The following is a 19399-nucleotide window of genomic DNA, read 5'->3' on the forward strand; positions in this document are numbered from 1 at the left end:
GCCTGGACTGGGTGAAGCAGATGTGGGTGAGAGACCTGAGGGAAGGTTATCAATGGCAGCATTTATCTTGATCTTGATTTTGCTCTTTTCCCCCTAGACTTGTCTGGCTATTTTTGACCCTTTCTAAATGGATCCCCCAGGGAAGGTGTTTTAGACTTGTGATAGGCTTTTGGGCCTAGTGGCCCTGTTTTGGGCCAATACTATTTGGCTGTACAGTTAGTTACCCACAAAGGGATGGATAACTTTGGGTGCTTGATTTGGAAACCATATATTTTTTATATTTCGCACTAATTATATTAAATTTTTTTCATTAATATTTTATGCAATAGAATGTGTTTTGTCTTCATGTGGTAGATGGCAGAACCCATTTAGAACAGGCAGATTTGGGGGCTCTGGGGTAAAGAAGCCTTAATGGACCTATTTTTAGCAGATATTTAAACCCTTTTTTCTCTATTCTAAAATATCATCATCCTACTTAGTGGTTGACTTTCTCCTGGTGGTGATTCTCACTGGGTAGATGTGTGTGACTCCACCCCCCTTTTTTTTTTTTTAAAGATTTATTTATTTATGTATACAGAACTGGGGTACAAGCCAGAGGTATGGGGGGTGAGAGGATTCACCAGAGACAGAGTAGGGAGCAGAACAGGCAGATCGACGAAGTACACTACCGAGAGGAGCAGTGGGCAGGTCAGGAGAGGTCTGTCATGCCATGTGGCGGGACTGAATCCAGGCTGAGTGGCTTTAGCTTCTTAGTGCTGTGCTTTAACCCGATGTGCCACCAGGGAGGGCCCTAGATGTGACCCTTTTTTCCAGCTCTTACCTTAGTCTTTACTGGCCTGTCCAAGTTCTCTTAAAAATTACTCTTTATTAGCCTTGACATTTACTGCCTTCATTAGCCCTCTTGGATTTCTCATCACTGGAGTATGGTGAGCACCTTTTTGAATTTGCTGTTCTTCACTTAGAAGCCTCTTTAACTCTCCTGAAGCTGTCCAGTTGGTTAACTTGCCCTAGGATTTGATACTCCCATTAACCTTACCTGAAGGATGTATAGGTATCAAAAACAAAAACGAACCCCCCAAAACCCCCAACTTTTTTCAATACAATAAGATTAGTGCTTCCTAAATGAGTGCACTTCTAGTACAAAGAGTGGCAAAGTAATATGTTACTTTTCAAGAGAAGTTTCTTTGCTTCTTAGGGAATTCATCCTCAAACTGTATGGGGTATGCTTTGTGTCAGGGAAGTTGCTGTGCCCTAGAAAGGTCTTCACCCTGGTCTACATGCACTATTACTGCACCAACCTCCTCAGAGACATCTGGTGGCTACAGGAATGGTTATCAGCAGAGAAGGAATGGAGATGAGGAATGGAGACTGGGCAGGAATAAGCACTTTTGGCTTGTCCAGAAAGTGTCTGAGGCTGTGCAAGTCCCAGTACAGAACCTGGAGCATTCCTGTCAAACTGTCAGAGTTGATCGATGAGAATATTTCCCTCAATCTTTAGCTTAGATAGAGAGCTGAGTGGAGCTGGGCGGGACCAAAGGCCATCTTGCTAGATAGCTATTTCCCAAAGTAAGAAGGGAAATCAGAACATTTTTTCAATATCTTTATTAAGAAATATCAAAAGTTGCTTACAGTTCCATACACAGTTTACAAAGTTTAAGGGAAGGGGTAAGTAGGGTGCCATCAATACATATCTAGACGTAAGGGTAATTCGCCAAAGAGTGAACCCTTTAGCTGTCCTGTCACCTTTTTAAACAATGGTCCACAGCAGTGCCTTTCCCCATTTTCATTAGGCCATTAGGCCACAGCTCATATGCTAAATAACTTGAAAGAGTTTTCATACATCACAAATCCTTCCTGAATCTCTATCCTTTTATTCTGTTATGATTCTTCCCTGAAAACACTTGAGTACCATTCACTGCGTTTGTATCACATTTTCACAAAACCTGCTTTGACAGCAGGAAAATACGGCAAGTTACACATCACCACACTACACTTGGAGAGAACCCCTATATATGGTTGCTTTTAATTTAACATTGAACAAAAAAAGAGAGGGAATCACTCACGTTGAAACAAATCACCACACTCATTCAGTGGAACTGTTAAGTGGAGGACACGCTGGCCCACTCCACTGAGTGCCAGTCACAAGTGGTCAGCAACATGACCAGAACACAGCTGCGGGAACACCAGCACAGAATCCAGGAGGGGATCTTTCCGGGTATGGTACATCGTGATCTTTTAAGTCAGGGACATTGCATTAGAGAGGAATCACACTTTCAAAACAATTGGGGCTAGTAGGTCATCCATACCCAATGGGAAACGGCAACAGTGCCAGGTGCCTTGGCTAAGGCTTGTGCTGGGTTACCTAAAAGGATGTTTCTGAAGATTGTCCAGCAACATCAGAAAGAGCCATCTTCAGAGGAAGGACTCCTTATTCACCCACATGAGGCTGCGTGTCTCGTTGGGCTTGCACTCATACTCAATGACAGAGAAGGGACTCCCCCACTGGCAGTGATCGCGCTTGTGGTAATTGTAGAACTTGACTTGCCACACCGTCTCAAAGGTCCCAATGTCAGTGAACTGAGGGCAGAGAAACACATCCAATAAAACCTCAGTCATGCAATAGACAAGAGCTAACATTAGCTGAACAATTCCTGCATAATCAAATGTGATCAATCAATAAAGGCTTAGGCCTTTATTTTATCAAACTATTTTTCTCTGTCTTAGAAGACATTTTCCCCAAAAAGCTGTTTCTTGACCATTTTTTCCTCTATTAAAATTTTGTCCCCATTGTATAAGTGCCACTTGCCATCATAATGCCTTTAATAAAAGTAACTTCCTAAATTCACCTGTTTCAAAATGGAATTTCTGGAACCTCTGGAATTTCTGTAAACAGGGTGGTCCCCAGGAAAAGGGGAGGTTCCAGGTTCCCTGCCCTGCCCTGTAATACTAACACTAGAATCTAAGAAATTTAGAGCTTGCCATAGACATGGATGGAGACAAGAAGGAATAGTTCTCTTTTGATTTCTACTTCAAAATATAACTGTATGAAATAATACATGTACAATATAACTAAACAAACTACTATTGCCCATCCATCATTAATTTCCATTTCAGGAAAAAATATTTTATTGGAAGCATATGATTGTTAAAACCCTTCTTTAACCTTCACGTGCTATTGCATGTTTATAAGTCAGGAATCCATCTCAGGTTTTGACGATATAGTTTGCAAAATTGTAACAGGTACAGGTTTCATGGACTCCGTCCCTACTCCAGATGCTGGAACTCCAAATCCCATCAGTACCAAGAAGAAGAATGCTCGGACATGAGGGTGGAGCTGAGCAGCCAGGTTGGGATAAAACCGGACATGTGGGCTCTGGAGGGGACTTGGTGGTTCGCAGCTGATCATTTTGGCGCTCAATCGGTTTTCAGCATGCCGGTGGAGTCCAAGTCAGCAGAACTGGTAGGACATCCTAGTTAACCTGTGTTTCTCTCCCTCTTTCCCTGGGTTATTCCTTTACCTTTCTCCTTATAAATAAATCCATTATTTAACCTTTTGAGTGTGTCCATAATACGATTGAATCGTAAGCGCACGGGTGAAGACCCACAGACAGGCAACCCAATTCACATTGGAGTGCCCTGTAACAAAACCATTTTTGTATACATACTGTGTGCCTTGCACAAGTAAACATTTTGTGAAAGGCATGATTTTTCCTCTGAAGAAGTTTATGTTCTACTTCTAGAAAGTAGGCCCTGCAGATCACTGCACAGAATTCTCCTGTGTCTTGCACAGCCCATTCTTATGTAGCTAAGAAGAGGGCATAGGATACCCTAGAGGCTATTGGGCAGGTGCCCAAGTGGCCTGAGGGGTAGCCTGACCCTACCACCACCTTCTGGAGCTATTTAGGGGATCTGGCATTAAACAGCGTGATGCCTGTTGTTATTTTCTCCTCTGATCCTCCCCTGTCATGGGAGGGGCAGGGACTGACTTGGCAGTGTTCTTAGACTTGTCAGGAGCCAGGAGATGTGTCAGGGGGAGGCCAGCAGCAATAGGAGCCTTATGCTGGTAGCTGTGACAGAATGATGATCAGGTGCTTCCTGCACAGCTTTCCAAGATGCTCTCAAAATTATTTTTGACACTATTGCCTCATCCTGCAAACAAGGTTTGGCTTTATTTTGGGAAATTTGCTTGACTTGAAATAGTATGTGATATACCTAGAGTCCACAGGTCTCCCAGGTAAGAAAACAAAGTATCTCTTTTTAGAAAGTCATGGTTTAAAGACCTGGACAAGTATCCAGTAATTTTATTCATAGTAGCCCCAGATGGAATCAACACAAATGCTGTGTCACTCACCTGGTGATAGTCAAGTTTTGGTATAACATAGCATTTTACTCGGTTATAAAAAGAACATACTGATTGAGGCAACAATATAATAAATCTCAAAGATGTACCAAACAAAGAATTAAGACCCCAAAGAATATATGCTGTGTGACTCCATTTACAGAACATATATATATATATAAAATCTATAGTAATAGACTATAATCTGTGCTTACAGGAAGCATCTGTGGTAACTGAAGGCATAGGATAAGAAGAAGGAATTGATGATTGGTGAAAATGTACAAGAAGGGACTTCTGGGTTGATGGAAACATTCTACAATTTGGGACGGTTACATGAGAGAATGCATGTTTGATCAATAAGCTTAAAATTGGTACATTTATTACATATAAAACATACCTCAAAGTTGACTGAAAAATAGAAATATCCATTTTTAGTGAATTATAGGGAAACAAGTACTCTAAACATCATAAATGGGAAATGAATTATTCAGTCTTTTAGAAGATTAATTGTGTCAAGTTAAAGGTATCAATACACTTGGGTCCAGTGATTCATCTGGACCCATAATCATCATCTTCAGAACATGATATTATTTAAAGTAGTGAAAAATTGTACACGAAATGTTCATTTAAGACATGAATTATGACATATCTGAAATGTAAATATATAATAATACATTTTTTCTGGTATTCTATATTGTTAGCTAAGCAGAGTACCAGTATGAATGTAATAGTACTCTAATTAGTATTATACATAACAACACCAGAAATAATGATTATTAAATAAGTTTTACTTTCTTCTAGATCTTATTTGTATTTTCAAAATTTAATGATTGAATTTTATTTTTTAAAAGATTTATTTATTTATGCATACAGAGTTGGGGTACAGGCCAGAGGTGCAGGAGAGGTAAGAGGATCCACCAGAGACAGAGTGGGAGCAGAACAGGCAGACTAATGAAGTAACTGCTAAAGGGAGTGGCAGGTGAGACAGGAGAGGTCTGCCAAGTCATGTGGTCAGCTCCCTGGTGGGGATTGAACTAGTGCTGAAGCGGCTGTGGCTAGCTTCATAGTGTTGTGCTTTAATCCATTGCGCCACCAAGGAAGGCCTGAATTTTATTTTTATAATCAGAAAAAATGTTAAGTCAAACTGTATTTACAACAAGCCTTACTGAATAGTTAATACCATTAAAATGAATTAATGAGAAAATTATATGAATTAATTAGTAAGAGCTACTGAAAACATTTGGACAAAACTATTAATAGAATAAAGTTTAGAAAAAATGGCTAACATTTGCAGGCCCTCCCTGGTGGCACTGCGGATTAAAGCACAGCACTAAGAAGCTAAAGCCACTTCAGCACTAGTTCGATCCCTGCCCCAGAGGTGACCCACATGTTGCGGCAGACCCACCTGCTGCTCCCCTCAGCAGTGTACTTCATCGATCTGCCTGTTCTGCTCCCTACTCTGTCTCTGGTGAATCCTTTCACTGCCCCTGCACCTCTGGCCTGTACCCTAGTTCTGTGTTCATAAATAAATCTTAAAAACAAAAAAACTAACATTTGAAGACTCAAATGTAAATTATTAAAACAAACAAACCTTTAAAGAAATATATTATTTATCTATCAATTGAGTAAAATTTATAGATACCAGAAGAAATGTAAGCATCCAATATAATATTAGGAAAATATTATGAACATGGAGGCATATCCATATGGTAGATTAATATATCCATTAAACAAATTTAGGGTTTTTCATTGTGAGAGAAAATGTTTAGAAAAATGTCTAGAGGAAAAAGGTGGACTAAAACAGGCTTATATACACATGAACTGAATCATGTATAGAAAAGAGAAAATAAAAATATTAACATTAGAACTTCTAAGAAACTGAGTATTATTTACTCAGATTTTCTGTAATAAATGTTACTTTTGTAATCAGAAAGCCTTTAAGTTTTTCATTCTTAAATATATATATCCATATCTCAACCTTACGGATTTGATAAATTAATAAAGAAATATATAATACAATGAACATATTATCTGTTTATAATAGAGTTGTGATGGTAAGCATAAATTGAAAACTAATTTTATAAATAATAAAGACTTTTAAAAAGGGTATTTTGACCAGTATAGGGGATTACACATTTTAAGTGCAATTGAATTAAGTGATAAAAATGTTTTGCAAATACCAGTTCGTTTTTTGAGGGAAGCAGTAGGTGGGAGAGAGCATGCAGAGGACTTTTTTTTGAAATAGATATAAGTAAAAGTTGGCTATAAAAAGCAAATAAACAAACCAAGATGACTGTGGCCACAGATAAGAAAAAAACAAGGCACCCCATCTGTGTTTGAAAACTGAAAAGTAAGAAAGCTGAAAACTAAGAAAGCCTCAATCAGAGTTTACAGTACACAGGAGACCAAGATAGAAATATGCTGACAGCAACAGCCATAGCTAGACATATGGGACCTTTAGGTTAGCTTTCTCTTTTGGTTTTGTTTCTTTTTCGTTATGGTTGCACCCAACATCATGTGGTAGTAAACCTAGCTGCTGTTAAACATGCATATATTTCCTCTCTGCAATGACTTAGTTGCTTTAACTTGCTATTAGCCTTCTTTCTATTCTTTCTCCTGGAGTTCTATTTCCTGGGGCTCTCAAGAATTTCTTCTCATCTGATTAAGAACAGATGGGATCTCCAAAGCTGACATTCTTAAAGAACAGAAGCAACAACAAAGCTCTCCATTCCCTCCCAGCCCATCTGTGCTTCCCAGGAAAATTTACTCAGGCATACTCCCTAGGTGATGGGAAATAAACACAGGTAAAATCTCATGTATTTGCATAGCACTCTTATTTAATATGACATAGTATTTTCACATATGTCATTCTATTTTGATGTTGTGACTAGTTTTAACATCTCCATTTTATGAATAAAAAAAAAACAACAAAAGATGCAGAGAAGTTAAATGCCTTACTGTAGATCTAGACTACGCAGCCAGCTAATGATATGAGCAGTTTAAAAACCTAGGTTTCCTTATCCCTATCTAGGAACTATTATCATAGAGAAAGAGTTAGTGAACAGTTTAGTCTTCTTTCCTCACTGAGTAGGACATATATAGATTGTCACATGTAGGACGCTTGAGGATATTGTTATGAACTGAATATTTGTGTCCTCCACCCCAAATTCATATGTTGAAGCCTGAATTCTCAGTTTGGTGGTATTTGGGGGTGAGACATTTTAGAGGTAATTAGGTCATGGAGATGGAGCCCTCACAATTTGGATTAGTGCCTTTGTAAAAACAGACTCAAAAAGGATGATTTTTCTTTCTCCCCTTCTCCCTTCTTTCCACCTTTGCTCTCCTATACGGGAACAAGGAAAGTGGATCACCATATATCAGATGTGCTAGTGTCTTCACCTTGGACTTTTCATCTTTCAGAACTGTGAGAAATAAATGCTTTTGCTTAAGCTACCTAGAAGATAGTATTCTGTTATAGCTGTCCAAATGGACACTCTATGTAGCTATTTAATTTTCCACAGTGTAGGACAAAACCAATGTGGAAGACCATCCATCAGAGTGCAGAGTACTCACCAACAAATGAGAAAATGGAACTTAATTGAAATAATTTATGTGGTCTTAGAACCAGTTGGCTTAGAATCCCCAGCATAGTTTTATTTCCCAGTCTACCCATCTCTACTGGAGACATGCAAAATTCACCAAGAATAAGGTGATTCCAATCCATTGTCTTGGGGACACAGAACAAGATTATATTGATAGGCACATGACAAATTCAGTATAAATAAGTGTCCTGTAAATGTGGTGCGACCTATGAATTCCTACTGGATTCTAAGCCTTCTAATCTGTACTGTTTGAAGTTTTTTTTTAAGGTTTATTTATGCATACAGAACTGGGGTACAGGCCATAGGAGCAGGGGCAGTGAGAGGAGTCACCAGAGACAAGTGGTGAGCAGAACAGCCAGACTGAAGAAGTGCACTGCTGAGGGTAAAAGTGGGCGAGACAGGAGAGGTCTGCTGTGCTATGTGGGTCACCTCCCTGATCAGGGATCAAACTCATGGAAACAGCTGCAGCTAACCTCATAGTGTTGCACTTTAACTCACTGCACCACCAGGGAAGGCCCCTGCTTGAAGTTTTATGAGTAAATGTGTTTTCCATTTTCCTTAGCTGCATAGGAATAAAAGTTGTGTGTCATATAAAGCATATTTTGACTTTGTAAGAAACTGTCAGACTTTTCTTCTTAAGTGACTGCTATTTTACATTCCTCATAGCAATATGAGAGTGCCAGTTGCTCTACATTTTTTCTAGTAGCTAGCATTGTCAGTCTATTTAATTTTAGCCAATCTAATGTATAGATATAGAATATAGAGTATAGAATAGTAAGAAGAAAACAGGAAAAAAATAACAGAAATCAATAAACTAGAAAAGGAAAAGCTGAAGAAAAATTGAGGAAATGAAAATCTATTTTTTGAAAATGTCTTTAAAATAGATAAACCCCTACCTAAACTGAGAAATTTATAAACCACAACTGTCAGGGGTAGAAGAGAGGCTGGAGGGACTGAATGGGGAATTAATCACATTAAATTACAAGTCAACATTACTCTGTAAAGGGGGGGTTGAGAGCTATTATAACCAAGTATTGCTTTGTTAACTTGATTAACTCCCCAAACCAGGGTTTCCAGAATTATTTGAAAAAAGCAATTACCATCATTAGTGTAAGCAGATGGCATTTGACTACTACCTGACAGTGGATTCAGGACTGTGGAAAGTCATAAAGGCAGCAGCAAAGTATGCCTGGGCAGTGGCAAATCAAGGCACAGTTTAATATACAATTCATCATATAAATTTTCACTAGTTGTTTTTGCCTTTTAATTAAAGTTTAACTTTGTTAATAATTTTTGATAGAAATTTTATTTTGTATGTAGTCAGAATTTTCAATTTTTGCTCTTGGAGTTCTTTAGGTTAACTTTTTTCATGAGGTCTTTTTAGTAGTTGACCATTTATAGATAACACTTTGATCCAGCTGTACTATACTTAGGAGTATGGCATCAGGAAGGAATAACAGTAATAGTTTCACACATAGTCATTTATCCCATCACCACTTATCCAATGACTGAAAAATGAAAATCATTTGTTGTGAAAGTGGCCTGGTCTAGTCCCTTTGAAAAACTGTCTGGAGGTTCCTTAAAAGACTAAAAATGGATCTGCTATCTGATCCAGCAATTCCACTCCTAGGTAGCTACCCAGAGAATACAAAAACACTACCTTGAAAGGAAATCTGCACTCCTGTGTTTACTGCAGCACTATTTACAATAGACAAGATATGGAAACCTATCTTGAACAGATGAGTGGATCAAGATGATGTGGTATATATATGCACAGTAGTATACTACTCAGTGATCAAAAAAGATAAACTCATGTCATTTGCAGCAACGTGGAGCTGGATGGGATTATGCTAAACAAAATAAGCCAGAAGGAGAAAAATAGTTTGGTCTCACTTATATGTAGAACACAGAGAAATGAAACAGAGTCAGAAAAAGACAAACTTTGAAAGCACCCCCAGGGAGGGCTGGGAGGAGGAAGGGGAAGGGTTGAAAACAACAGGGGCAGCACAAAGAACTATGGTGATAGACTGTGGGTACTTTGGTGGTAAGAGAGTTACAGTGATCACAGCTGAAGGGAGAAATCTTATACTATCAAAATCTTAGCGAGGACATAAAACAAGGTAGTTGTTAAAAACTGGAAAAAAAAACCTCACACAAAACCAAAACAACAACAAAAAACAACACTACTTTGAAATAAGTAAGATTCCTAAGTGTTTGCACTGGCATACCATTAATTTAAGATTCCTAAGAGTTTGCACTGGCATACCATTAAATCTGTTTCTCTTGCTGGATTCACCTATTTGATTAAGTGGATTTACTTGGACATCTCAAGACTTGTCTATGAATGTGTGGTTGTGTCTGGAATACTAAAGCTTCAAATACTGGTGACAAAAGTCATAAAATAATGTTAAAGGCTATGGAAGGCTTTTATTGTCAGAATGAAATTTGAATTTAACAAGCTGCTGATAATCAGAAAATCTCTAATTTCAATTGTTTTTCTTATAGTTATCCCATTACAGCTAAGATACAAATACATAGGGAATGCTCAAATAAAAAATTGAGTGATTATTATTGGAACATCTGTTTCTTGTAGATGTGGAAATTATATACAGTTTTCCCCTTCTATTCAAAAATAGAGCAGCCTATGCAACTTTTCCTAAATTGAAATGGCATGAAGAGAAGAAACAATTACCATTAGTTATATGGAAAATATTTTGAGTGTTCCCAGTCCCAAAAAATCACTTACCAAATCATACCAAATAACGCATAAAGCCTAAAATAATGCTAACATAGAGTAAAAATAGGAGTGATATGATAAATACCAGCTTCTGTGAAATAGTTTTCAGGGTAGGAGCTTGGTGGTGCCAGTGTCTCTGCCTCTAGAATAGTAGCTGCAAGCAAAGATTGTTTTTGCTGCTTGCATTTTGTCATAGAAAATTTTCTTTACATGCCTTTCAATTAGTGGAAACAAGTGCTAAGATGGGTCTTTCATAAAATCCAAATGGCATAACTGTGAACTTTCCGAGGAAGCCTGTACAAGAATCTATCCTTTACTGTTGAGATCAGTTTCCATGAGTTACAATGTAGACACTGCTGATCCTTTCTGCTACAACATATTCTCCACAATACCTAGTAACTGAAAAGATCTTTTAAGTCTAGGTCATACTCACAATTAAAAAATTAATTCAGGGACTATAGTTTGCCAAAATAATGTAGAAATTCTCACTTTCCAGATCCAATTACAAATTTTTTTAAAGATTTATTTATTTATTCATATTGAACTGGGGTACAGGCCAGGGATGTGAATGGTGAAAGAATTCACTAGAGACAGAGTGGGGAGCAGAACAGGCAGATGAATGAAGTACACTGCTGAGGGGAGCAGCGGTCGGGTCAGCAGAGGTCTGTCTCACTACGTGGATCTCCTCCAGGGCAGGCGGGATAGAACTCATGCGGAAGTGGATTAAGCTTCTTAGTGCAGTGCTTTAACCCACTGTGCCACGAGGGAGGGCCCCCAATTAAATTTTACATAAAGTTCTTTCTAAATGGTTTGAGTTAATCTTCCTCCCTAGTGTGTTGCTAACACCTAGAACAAGAAAAAAATGAATCCACCCTAAGACCAGAAACTTTGGAGGGAGAAGCAGCCTCTGGAAGTGAAGAGAGGAAGTTATAGTTCTAGTGCCCAGCCCCTCCTGGCTCCCAGAAAGGTGCGGAGCCCTCTTCTGCTTTGTGAGAAAGTGGAAGAACAGGTAGTCTCTTCTGTGGAAGCTACATCTTCACCTGACTTACTACTCTGTACAAATTCAGTGAACGACTTGACAACTTAAAGCTAGCAGATTGGTCCAGTGGAGTGTCGTGAAAATTCTGATAATTTTAGCATTTGCAATTCGGCTTCAAGTTAGTATTTCCTTTCAGATCTAACCACCTATGCTGTTCTCGATATACTACAAGTGGATACTTTTCTGATGTGATAAAAGAGATGTATTTTTGGTCTAATAGTCCTCCGTTAGATATACGATGTATCTGTAATTCCTAAAAATCTAATAATATATTTAAAACTCCGAAATGGCTTTTCTCAGAAAATCAATTAAAATGGGATTCTGGCCCCTCCCTGGTGGCGCAGCAGGTTAAAGCACTGCACTAAGAAGCTAAAGCCACTTTCTCATGAGTTCGATCCCAGCCTGCCCCGGAGGTGACCACATGGCGCCATCAGACCTCTCCTGACCCGCCTGCTGCTCCCCTCAGCAGTGTACTTTGTCGGCCTGTTCTGCTCCCCACTCTGCCTCTGGTGGATCCACTCACTGCCCTTGCATTTCTGGCCTGTCCCCCAGTTATGTATGCACAAATGAAATAAATCTTTAAAAAAAAAAGGGGGGGGGGATTCTGTAAAACTCCTACATATACATAAAAAAAAGTTATGGACTAACTTGAAAGCTAAAGATATTCCCTCCAAATATTTTTATTTTTAATCTTGACTTTAATGAGAAAATTCTATCAGGCTTTCAAGTAATAGCTGAGTCCTCTGCTATGTAATTATTTGTAGAGCACAAACTATAAAAGTGTTCCTACTTGATTTCATAAAGCTATTAACACTGCCACCAAAATTTAGCAAAGGTCTTCTCAATGTCCATCATCACTTCCAACTAGACTGACTCTTAACAATATGCAAATTCTATCACATTATCAGGAACTTGAAATCCTATGCTGAAAGATTTTCTGAAAGGGGAAAATGATATAGTGGAATTGTTGGGTGAACCTTACACAGATAGAAACCTTAAAAGGTGACTGAAAGCACAGATAGAAACCTTAAATGGTGACTGAAAGCAGCACAGAAACCAGAGTATAGTCACTCTTGAAAGATCTCAACTATAACAGTTTGTAGATTTTTTTTTTTTTTTGCCTGAGGGCATTCCCCAATCTCTGTGGGTCTGGCAGAAGACAATAACAGCTGCAGGAGAAAGTAGGGGCTAGGAGAATCATTGGAAGTTGAAGGAGACTGTCCTGGAAGTAAGAAAACTGCACAAGGGATGAGACTGATCCATTACTCTGTCTTAATGCTTGTGAACTGCATGGAGGGAGACACTCTAGGAAATCGACTGAAAAAGCAGCAAATCACAAAGAATCAATCCTTGAAAGAGAAAATTATGCCAAATAAGATTGGTAAGTCTCTCCACTCTCCATACTAAGCATTGTCATATATGAGAAATTGTAGCCATACTAGCTTGAAATTTCAAAGCAACAGGCTCAAGTATCAGAATAGCTGAAAATATAGGGGGACCTTAGAGTGGATGATCTTAAAATCTATTCCTTGGATGGCTGCTAAATTCTATTAACACAAGGGGCCAGGCTGGAAAAGAAACTGAAATTGAAAAAAAACTGAGCCAGTTCTATACACTGTTGGAAAGACAGAATTTATAGTTTGGAGTCCAGAAATATTTACTGCATGCTAGAATATAAAAAGATAATAACCTTAGAAAATGAAATGGAAGTAGCAACATGTACCAACAATACTTAATGTAATTATTTCTACACTTAATTTCTGCACATGATCTTAACCAGAAGGCTAAGAAGCAATACCAATGTATAGTTTCTAATAAAATATTACCATGTAACAAAACAGGATAGTATAAATTTACACTAAGTGGGGCCAGATGTTGGATTTACCAGACAAATTTTCACAAGCAATATAAATATGTTCAAAGAATTAAAGAGAACCATGATATCAATAAGCAAATATATAGGTAATATCAACATATGGAGACTACAAAAAATAAAATGAAAATTCTAGAGAAGAAAGTATGATAGAAAAAAATATGGAAGATAAGCACATATCAGCAGAATGTAGTGGCAGAAGAATCAGTGAGCTTGAGAATACATCAATAGAAATTATCTGAAGAACTAGAAAAGAAGATTGAAGAAGATTGAACAGGATCCTTAAAACCCTGTAGGATAAAACCAAATCTAATATGCATAATTGGAATCCTACAAGCAAAGGGGAGAACAGTGACAAGAGTGATTACATGATTACAAATGGGCATGAGGGAAATTTCCTGGGTAATGGAAATGTTCATAGTATAGTCTTCATTTGTTGAAGACTATATATATGTACCCAAGTTGTTGTATTTTATTTCTGTGTAAATTGTATATCAAAGTTAATATAAAAACCTTTAATTCTTACAAGCATTAGGCTAAATCTATATGGAAAGGTCTAGAACATCTAGTTCCCACATACCTCTCCAGCTTTATCTTGAAACAGTCTCTGTTTACTCTCTGCTCCAGTCATGATGGACTCTCTTTTTCATTAGAACACATTATATTTTTCCCACCTCTTGACCTTGTAGCTCCTCTTTCATTAAAATTTCCTCTTCTCTCAACTTACTCATAATTTAGCTATTTCTTAATAAATCCATCCCTCAAATTTTGGACTAGGGTAAGTCCTCGTATAAGCTCCAAAAGCACCATTGTTTTTTGTTTTCGATTAGAAGCTCCATGAAACTAGGAATAATTATTTTGTTTACTGGTCTTCTCATAGTGCCTGGTTATTTAGGAAGTCTCCCCATGGTTACAGACCAATCAAGCATATCAATTAATAACTAAATATCTAAAAATTCTACATAAAATATTAGTATATGGAATTTGATAATATATTAAAAAATAATACATAGGGCTTTCCCTGGTGGTGCAATGGGTTAAAGCACCACATTATGAAGATCTCAGAAGCCACTACAGCACGAGTTCGATCTCTGACCTGGGAGCTGACCCACATGGCTGGCAGACATCTTCTGACATGCCCACTGCTACCATCAGCAGTGTACTTTGTTGATCTGACTATTCTGCTCCCCACTCTGTCTCTGGTGAATCCTCTCACCCACCACACCTCTGGTCTGTACCCCAGTTCTGTAAGTGTAAATAAATCTTAAAAAAAAAATTATTCAATTTTGTAAAAAAGAAAACAAACATAAAGCTTAAGTAGGGCTTATTTTATGATCTAAAGGATATTTATGTATTATGTAATTATTACATTAATATATTAAAGGAGATAAATTATCTTCATAGATGGGAAAAGAAAATAGATGAAATTCACTTATCTCCCTGTTTTTAAAAAAAGTCTTTTAGTGCACTATAATAGAAGATGCCTTAACACAATGAAAATTTGAAACTAACACTGTACCTAATAGTGAACCTGAGATAGGACTATCCTTTACCATCATCAGTAGGCAATATTATTCTATAAACATTAGTCATTGCAATAAGGTAAGAAAATGACAGTAGTATGCAGTATATGTAAACTATATGTTGCATATGTTTGCTTATCTGAAAAACCCAAGATCATGAAATGAAAAGTTACAGTTACAAAATACATAAACACAATGTAGTTAAGACAATGCAATATCACCATGAAAATAGATTGCTGGGATAATTAGAAGTGCAAAGAAGCCTTGAAATTTTTGTCATAGAAAAAAATTACTATGAAACTGACCACTGGAAAAAAGGTGATTAGGACATGATGGACAAACAGATTCCAATATAAAGCCAAGAGGTAAAATAACATTTCCACAAAATTTGTTTCTTTGCCTTTTTATTAAGGGGAAATGGTCACTATTTTCACTTGCATGGCTTTTTTTATCCTGTACCTCATCCTAACATCCCGAGCAGGACTTACCGGCATGGTGATCTGAATGGGCTGCCGTTCTCCACTCTTGGTTGGAGCCACACCTTCTGTGTCGTATATGCCCGTGTAAACGACTCTTTCCCCATCAGGCTCTTTAGACTTCAGCTCCAGTGGAACAAGAACTCCACCAATGGAAATATTCCTGCAATGTGGACTTGAGTTTACCATATGTGGTAGAAATTACCATAGGCACCCTGTTCTGGTCTATACTACAATCCTAGGCAGGAACCCTAAAAAGGAAACTTCCTTTAACTAAAAGGAGATACTAGGGTGTGGTAGAAAGTTCTGAAAGCTTAGAAAGCGTGAGTTATCCAACTAACCAGTTGTATGACCCCCGACCAACTATCGACACTGAATCTGTTTGGACAGACCTCAGTGTACATTTGTATTATTGTAAAAAACTGGGTTGGGCTCTTATCAGTTTTCTTTTTTAGTTTCTTATTTGTAGAGACATTATAAACCTACCCAGTTTCTCAAACCCCAAAGATGAGGGCTTAGTTGTTCTGGGGTGAGATTTGGGTACTGATAAATCTGATTCTCTAGGTGGATTTGTACAGGTGATTCTAGCTGATTCTAATGTGTAGGTAGGGTTGAGAACCACTGAAATAGGTTTTTAGTGTTTTTTTTTGTTTCAGCAGTTGAGGGCCTTATGATTTGGAGTACTTTTCCTCAAGCCAGTCACACCAAAAATTCCAATTAAAATTTTAAGCCCTACCTTACAGTAGTTAACTGAAAACTCCAGAGTGGAGCTCAATCATCTATGGTTTAGCCCTCCAGGTGATTCTGAGATATACTCAATTTGAGAACCAATGGGTATAGCTGATGAAAAACTCTTCATACAATTAAAATGTGGGCCCTCCCTGGTGGTGCAGTGGGTTAAGCAGCATGAGTTCGATCCCAGCATGTCAAGGAGGTGACCACATGGTGCAGCAGACCTCTCCTGACCCGCCCGCTGCTCCCCTCAGCAGTGTACTTCATCAATCAACCTGTTCTGCTCCTCGCTGTCTCTGGTGAATCTTCTCATGCCCCCTGCACCTCTGGACTGTACTCTAGTTCTGTATGTATAAATAAATAAATCTTTAAAAAAAAATTAAAATGTAATTAGAAAAAAGGTTTTATCATTAATGTAAGTTTATTTTTAGATAAGCTTGAAAGTTAGAGAACTACTCCAAAAAAAATTGCCTTTAAGACAGATAACTTGGGAGAAAAGGGAAGAAGGAAAAGAAAAACTCTTGATCATATTGAGTGGCACAAAACACTGGAAAATGTGAGCATAATAAATGTACAGAGTTGTGGGGGACACTTAATATATAAAAGTTGTTTGGTGGATCCAAAGTCCTTCCCCTCCCATTCTCCACTCCACCCCCACCTCCTCTTCCCGGGGGGGCTCTGAGCATATGGTAGATAAAATAAATGCTGGTTTCTTTCTCTCTTTCACACTAGACTTCACACTAGCTTAGGTGGAAGCTGAGCTGTAAAGGGCCCCACCCACTTCTCTTCACACTGTCTTTTCACCCTTCTTTTTTCAGCCAGAGGTTTAGTAGGTGCATCAAACCATGACAGCAGGGAAGAGATAACCCCTGCCACTAATGACCCCCACAACATCCTTTTGCTATAAGAAAGTTACTAATCCCGGGCACCACCACCCAGCTGAATAGACAACTCAAAGGAAAAAAGACATTAGGTAAGGAAAACCGTGAAACTAGGCCTAAGAAGAGAAGGCTAACCTCTGACTTGTGGTGACTCTTTCAACCCCTGGCCCTTAGCCACACTAGGACGGTTAGAGGGGTGGGAGCATTCTTCAGAGAACCTCAATGATTCCCCCACCACCACCACCTCCACCCTGCTTTACACCTCTTACCGCAGCCTTTCCCCCCTCCTTCAGTACGGTGGGTAGAACCCGCCGGGGCGCCAGGAACCAGGAGAGAGGCGAGTGCCTGATTGTGGTAGATGCGCCCCATAACGAGTTTTACCTACTTACCCTGGGCTACCTGGGGTTACACACCCAAAGCTAAACTGCAAGGTTGAGAAATTTACTAGAACCGTCTGGCTTGCGGTCGCTGTTTTAAAAATCCCTCCGGGAGTTGCGAGGAGAGATGCGAGAATAGGGGAAAGACAAGCTTCAGCAAAAGAGGAGCTCAAGAGGCACAGGGAGCTGACCTCTTCCACCCTACGCCCAGGGCCCGCTGGGCGCCAAGCGAGGCAAGAGGGGCCAGGGAGAGGCTCAGGCCGCCCAGGGGACCTCCGTCCTCCGCACACCGCAAGCGGGGCCGGGCAGACGCGGCGCGCACCCGCACTCACTCGACCTGAAGCGTGGTGGGCTTGATCTTCACCTCCACCTTGTAGGAGGAGCCGGTGAGCAGCTTGATGGTGCGGTTCTGGCCGAAGCGTTGCCCGTCTACCTTATAGAAGACCGGGCCATCGTTGGGTTGTATGCGCAGCGCGATGGAAAGGCGCACGATACCCGGCAGGTCCCCCATGGCTGAGCGCGGGGCGAGCGCGACGACAGTGAGGGGCGGAGGACAGCGCGGACTGCAACCCAGCGGCTGGAGCGCGGTGGGCGGAGAGGAAACGCTGGGAGGGTGAGGGAGGCGGCGGAGGGGGATGCTGCTAGGATCCCGCACCGTGGCAGCCTTCTGCCCTGGCTTTGGAAGAGCAGCTTTCGAAGCTGTGGCCTCCCGCTGCACTAGGCGGGGAAGAGTGCCCCTGACTCAGCTCCGAGACACCAACCTGCCCCATGCCCCGCTTCCCTTGCGGCGCCCTTAGAGCACTGATGGACCCGCTCGGCTGGTAGGCCTGCAGATCAACTCTGCTGGGGGCGAGAGAGTTAATCCTGTTTACGCACCACAATCCCCTTCTGCTGAGGAAGAGGACATTTAGGCTCCTCCTCGTGCAGCGCGGGGCGGTGGAGGAGAGGGTGGGGAAGGAGGGGATGGGTGCCGAGATTAGGCGACACTACGCCAAGGAAAAAGGCCCTCCAGAATCTGGATACCACCTCCGTTAGATAAGTGATGTGGACATCATTGCTCGTGGATCGGCTCAGGTCAGACTCGAGGAGGCTGAGAGGCGAAAGGGAGACGGGAAGCAGAGCAGGAAATTGCTAACCAACGATTTAAATTTCAGGAAATACGAATCTTTCTAAAGCTTTGGGGAAATGGCCGAGGAAAACACAATTCCATTTTAGGTGAACTACTAACCACACTAGATTAGGAATGTGCACAAGAAAAAGAAAATAACCCATACATATTTAAGGAACTGCATCTTCTTGTGGGTATTTCCTTTATTCATATCCTGTCTCAAGGGCCACACAATGTAATGAATCACATGTATTTACACAGATCTTGAAGGAAAGAGCTATTAATCCTGTAGAAGGCAACTGATAGGTGTCTAAGAGATAGCTAGTGACAATGTCCAAAAGGAGTGATGTGTCAAAAGATGATTGGCAGGGACCTGTGCGGCACCGCAGAATTAGATTGGTGCATCAAGCATGACTGCAGTGTTTTTTACAGAGATTTTTTGAGCACCTGTTTCAGCACTTCCTAGGTGGATAGTTACCAGAGCCCTGAGCTCACCTGGGCAATGGCAAAGCAGGTTACCGTGAACAAATGGGTAAGGGTTCATCTGTTCGGTAGTATTCATCCAGTTAATATTGCCCCTCCCCCCCCCAGCTTTTTAAAAAAATAGCGTCTCCTTGAAAGCGGCATGGTTCTTATGTTATTCTAAAAAAAAACCCCAAAAAACAAAACCTTCAAAACTTGCTGCACAGTTGTTTGCAATATTATATACACG

At 39.8% G+C, this 19399-nt stretch overlaps 1 protein-coding gene across 1 annotated transcript; it reads right to left on the reverse strand.

Moving 5' to 3' along the window:
- Positions 1-1588: 1588 nt before the first annotated feature.
- Positions 1589-18333, reverse strand: CNRIP1 (cannabinoid receptor interacting protein 1). The gene is made up of 3 exons (XM_004691469.2): positions 17912-18333; positions 15602-15752; positions 1589-2577 (listed from the first exon to the last, which is right to left on the reverse strand). The coding sequence occupies exons 1-3, from the start codon at positions 18088-18090 to the stop codon at positions 2413-2415; spliced, it is 495 nt and encodes a 164-aa protein (XP_004691526.1). The 5' UTR covers positions 18091-18333; the 3' UTR covers positions 1589-2412.
- Between the last annotated feature and the right edge of the window lie 1066 nt (positions 18334-19399).

The sequence above is a fragment of the Condylura cristata genome, unplaced genomic scaffold (genome assembly GCF_000260355.1).
Source record: "Condylura cristata isolate star-nosed mole 26May11 unplaced genomic scaffold, ConCri1.0 scaffold00031, whole genome shotgun sequence".
Classification (NCBI taxonomy): domain Eukaryota; kingdom Metazoa; phylum Chordata; class Mammalia; order Eulipotyphla; family Talpidae; genus Condylura; species Condylura cristata.

What these genes read in the sequence shown, in the direction of transcription:
- CNRIP1 (XM_004691469.2), bottom strand. Translation starts at nt 18,090, where the DNA reads ATGGGGGACCTGCCGGGTATCGTGCGCCTTTCCATCGCGCTGCGCATA. An exon ending in CCCACCACGCTTCAGGTCGA is followed by an intron (nt 15,753 to 17,911) that starts GTGAGTGCGGGT and finishes TCCACATTGCAG; the next exon opens with GAATATTTCCATTGGTGGAG. An exon ending in CCATTCAGATCACCATGCCG is followed by an intron (nt 2,578 to 15,601) that starts GTAAGTCCTGCT and finishes CTCTGCCCTCAG; the next exon opens with TTCACTGACATTGGGACCTT.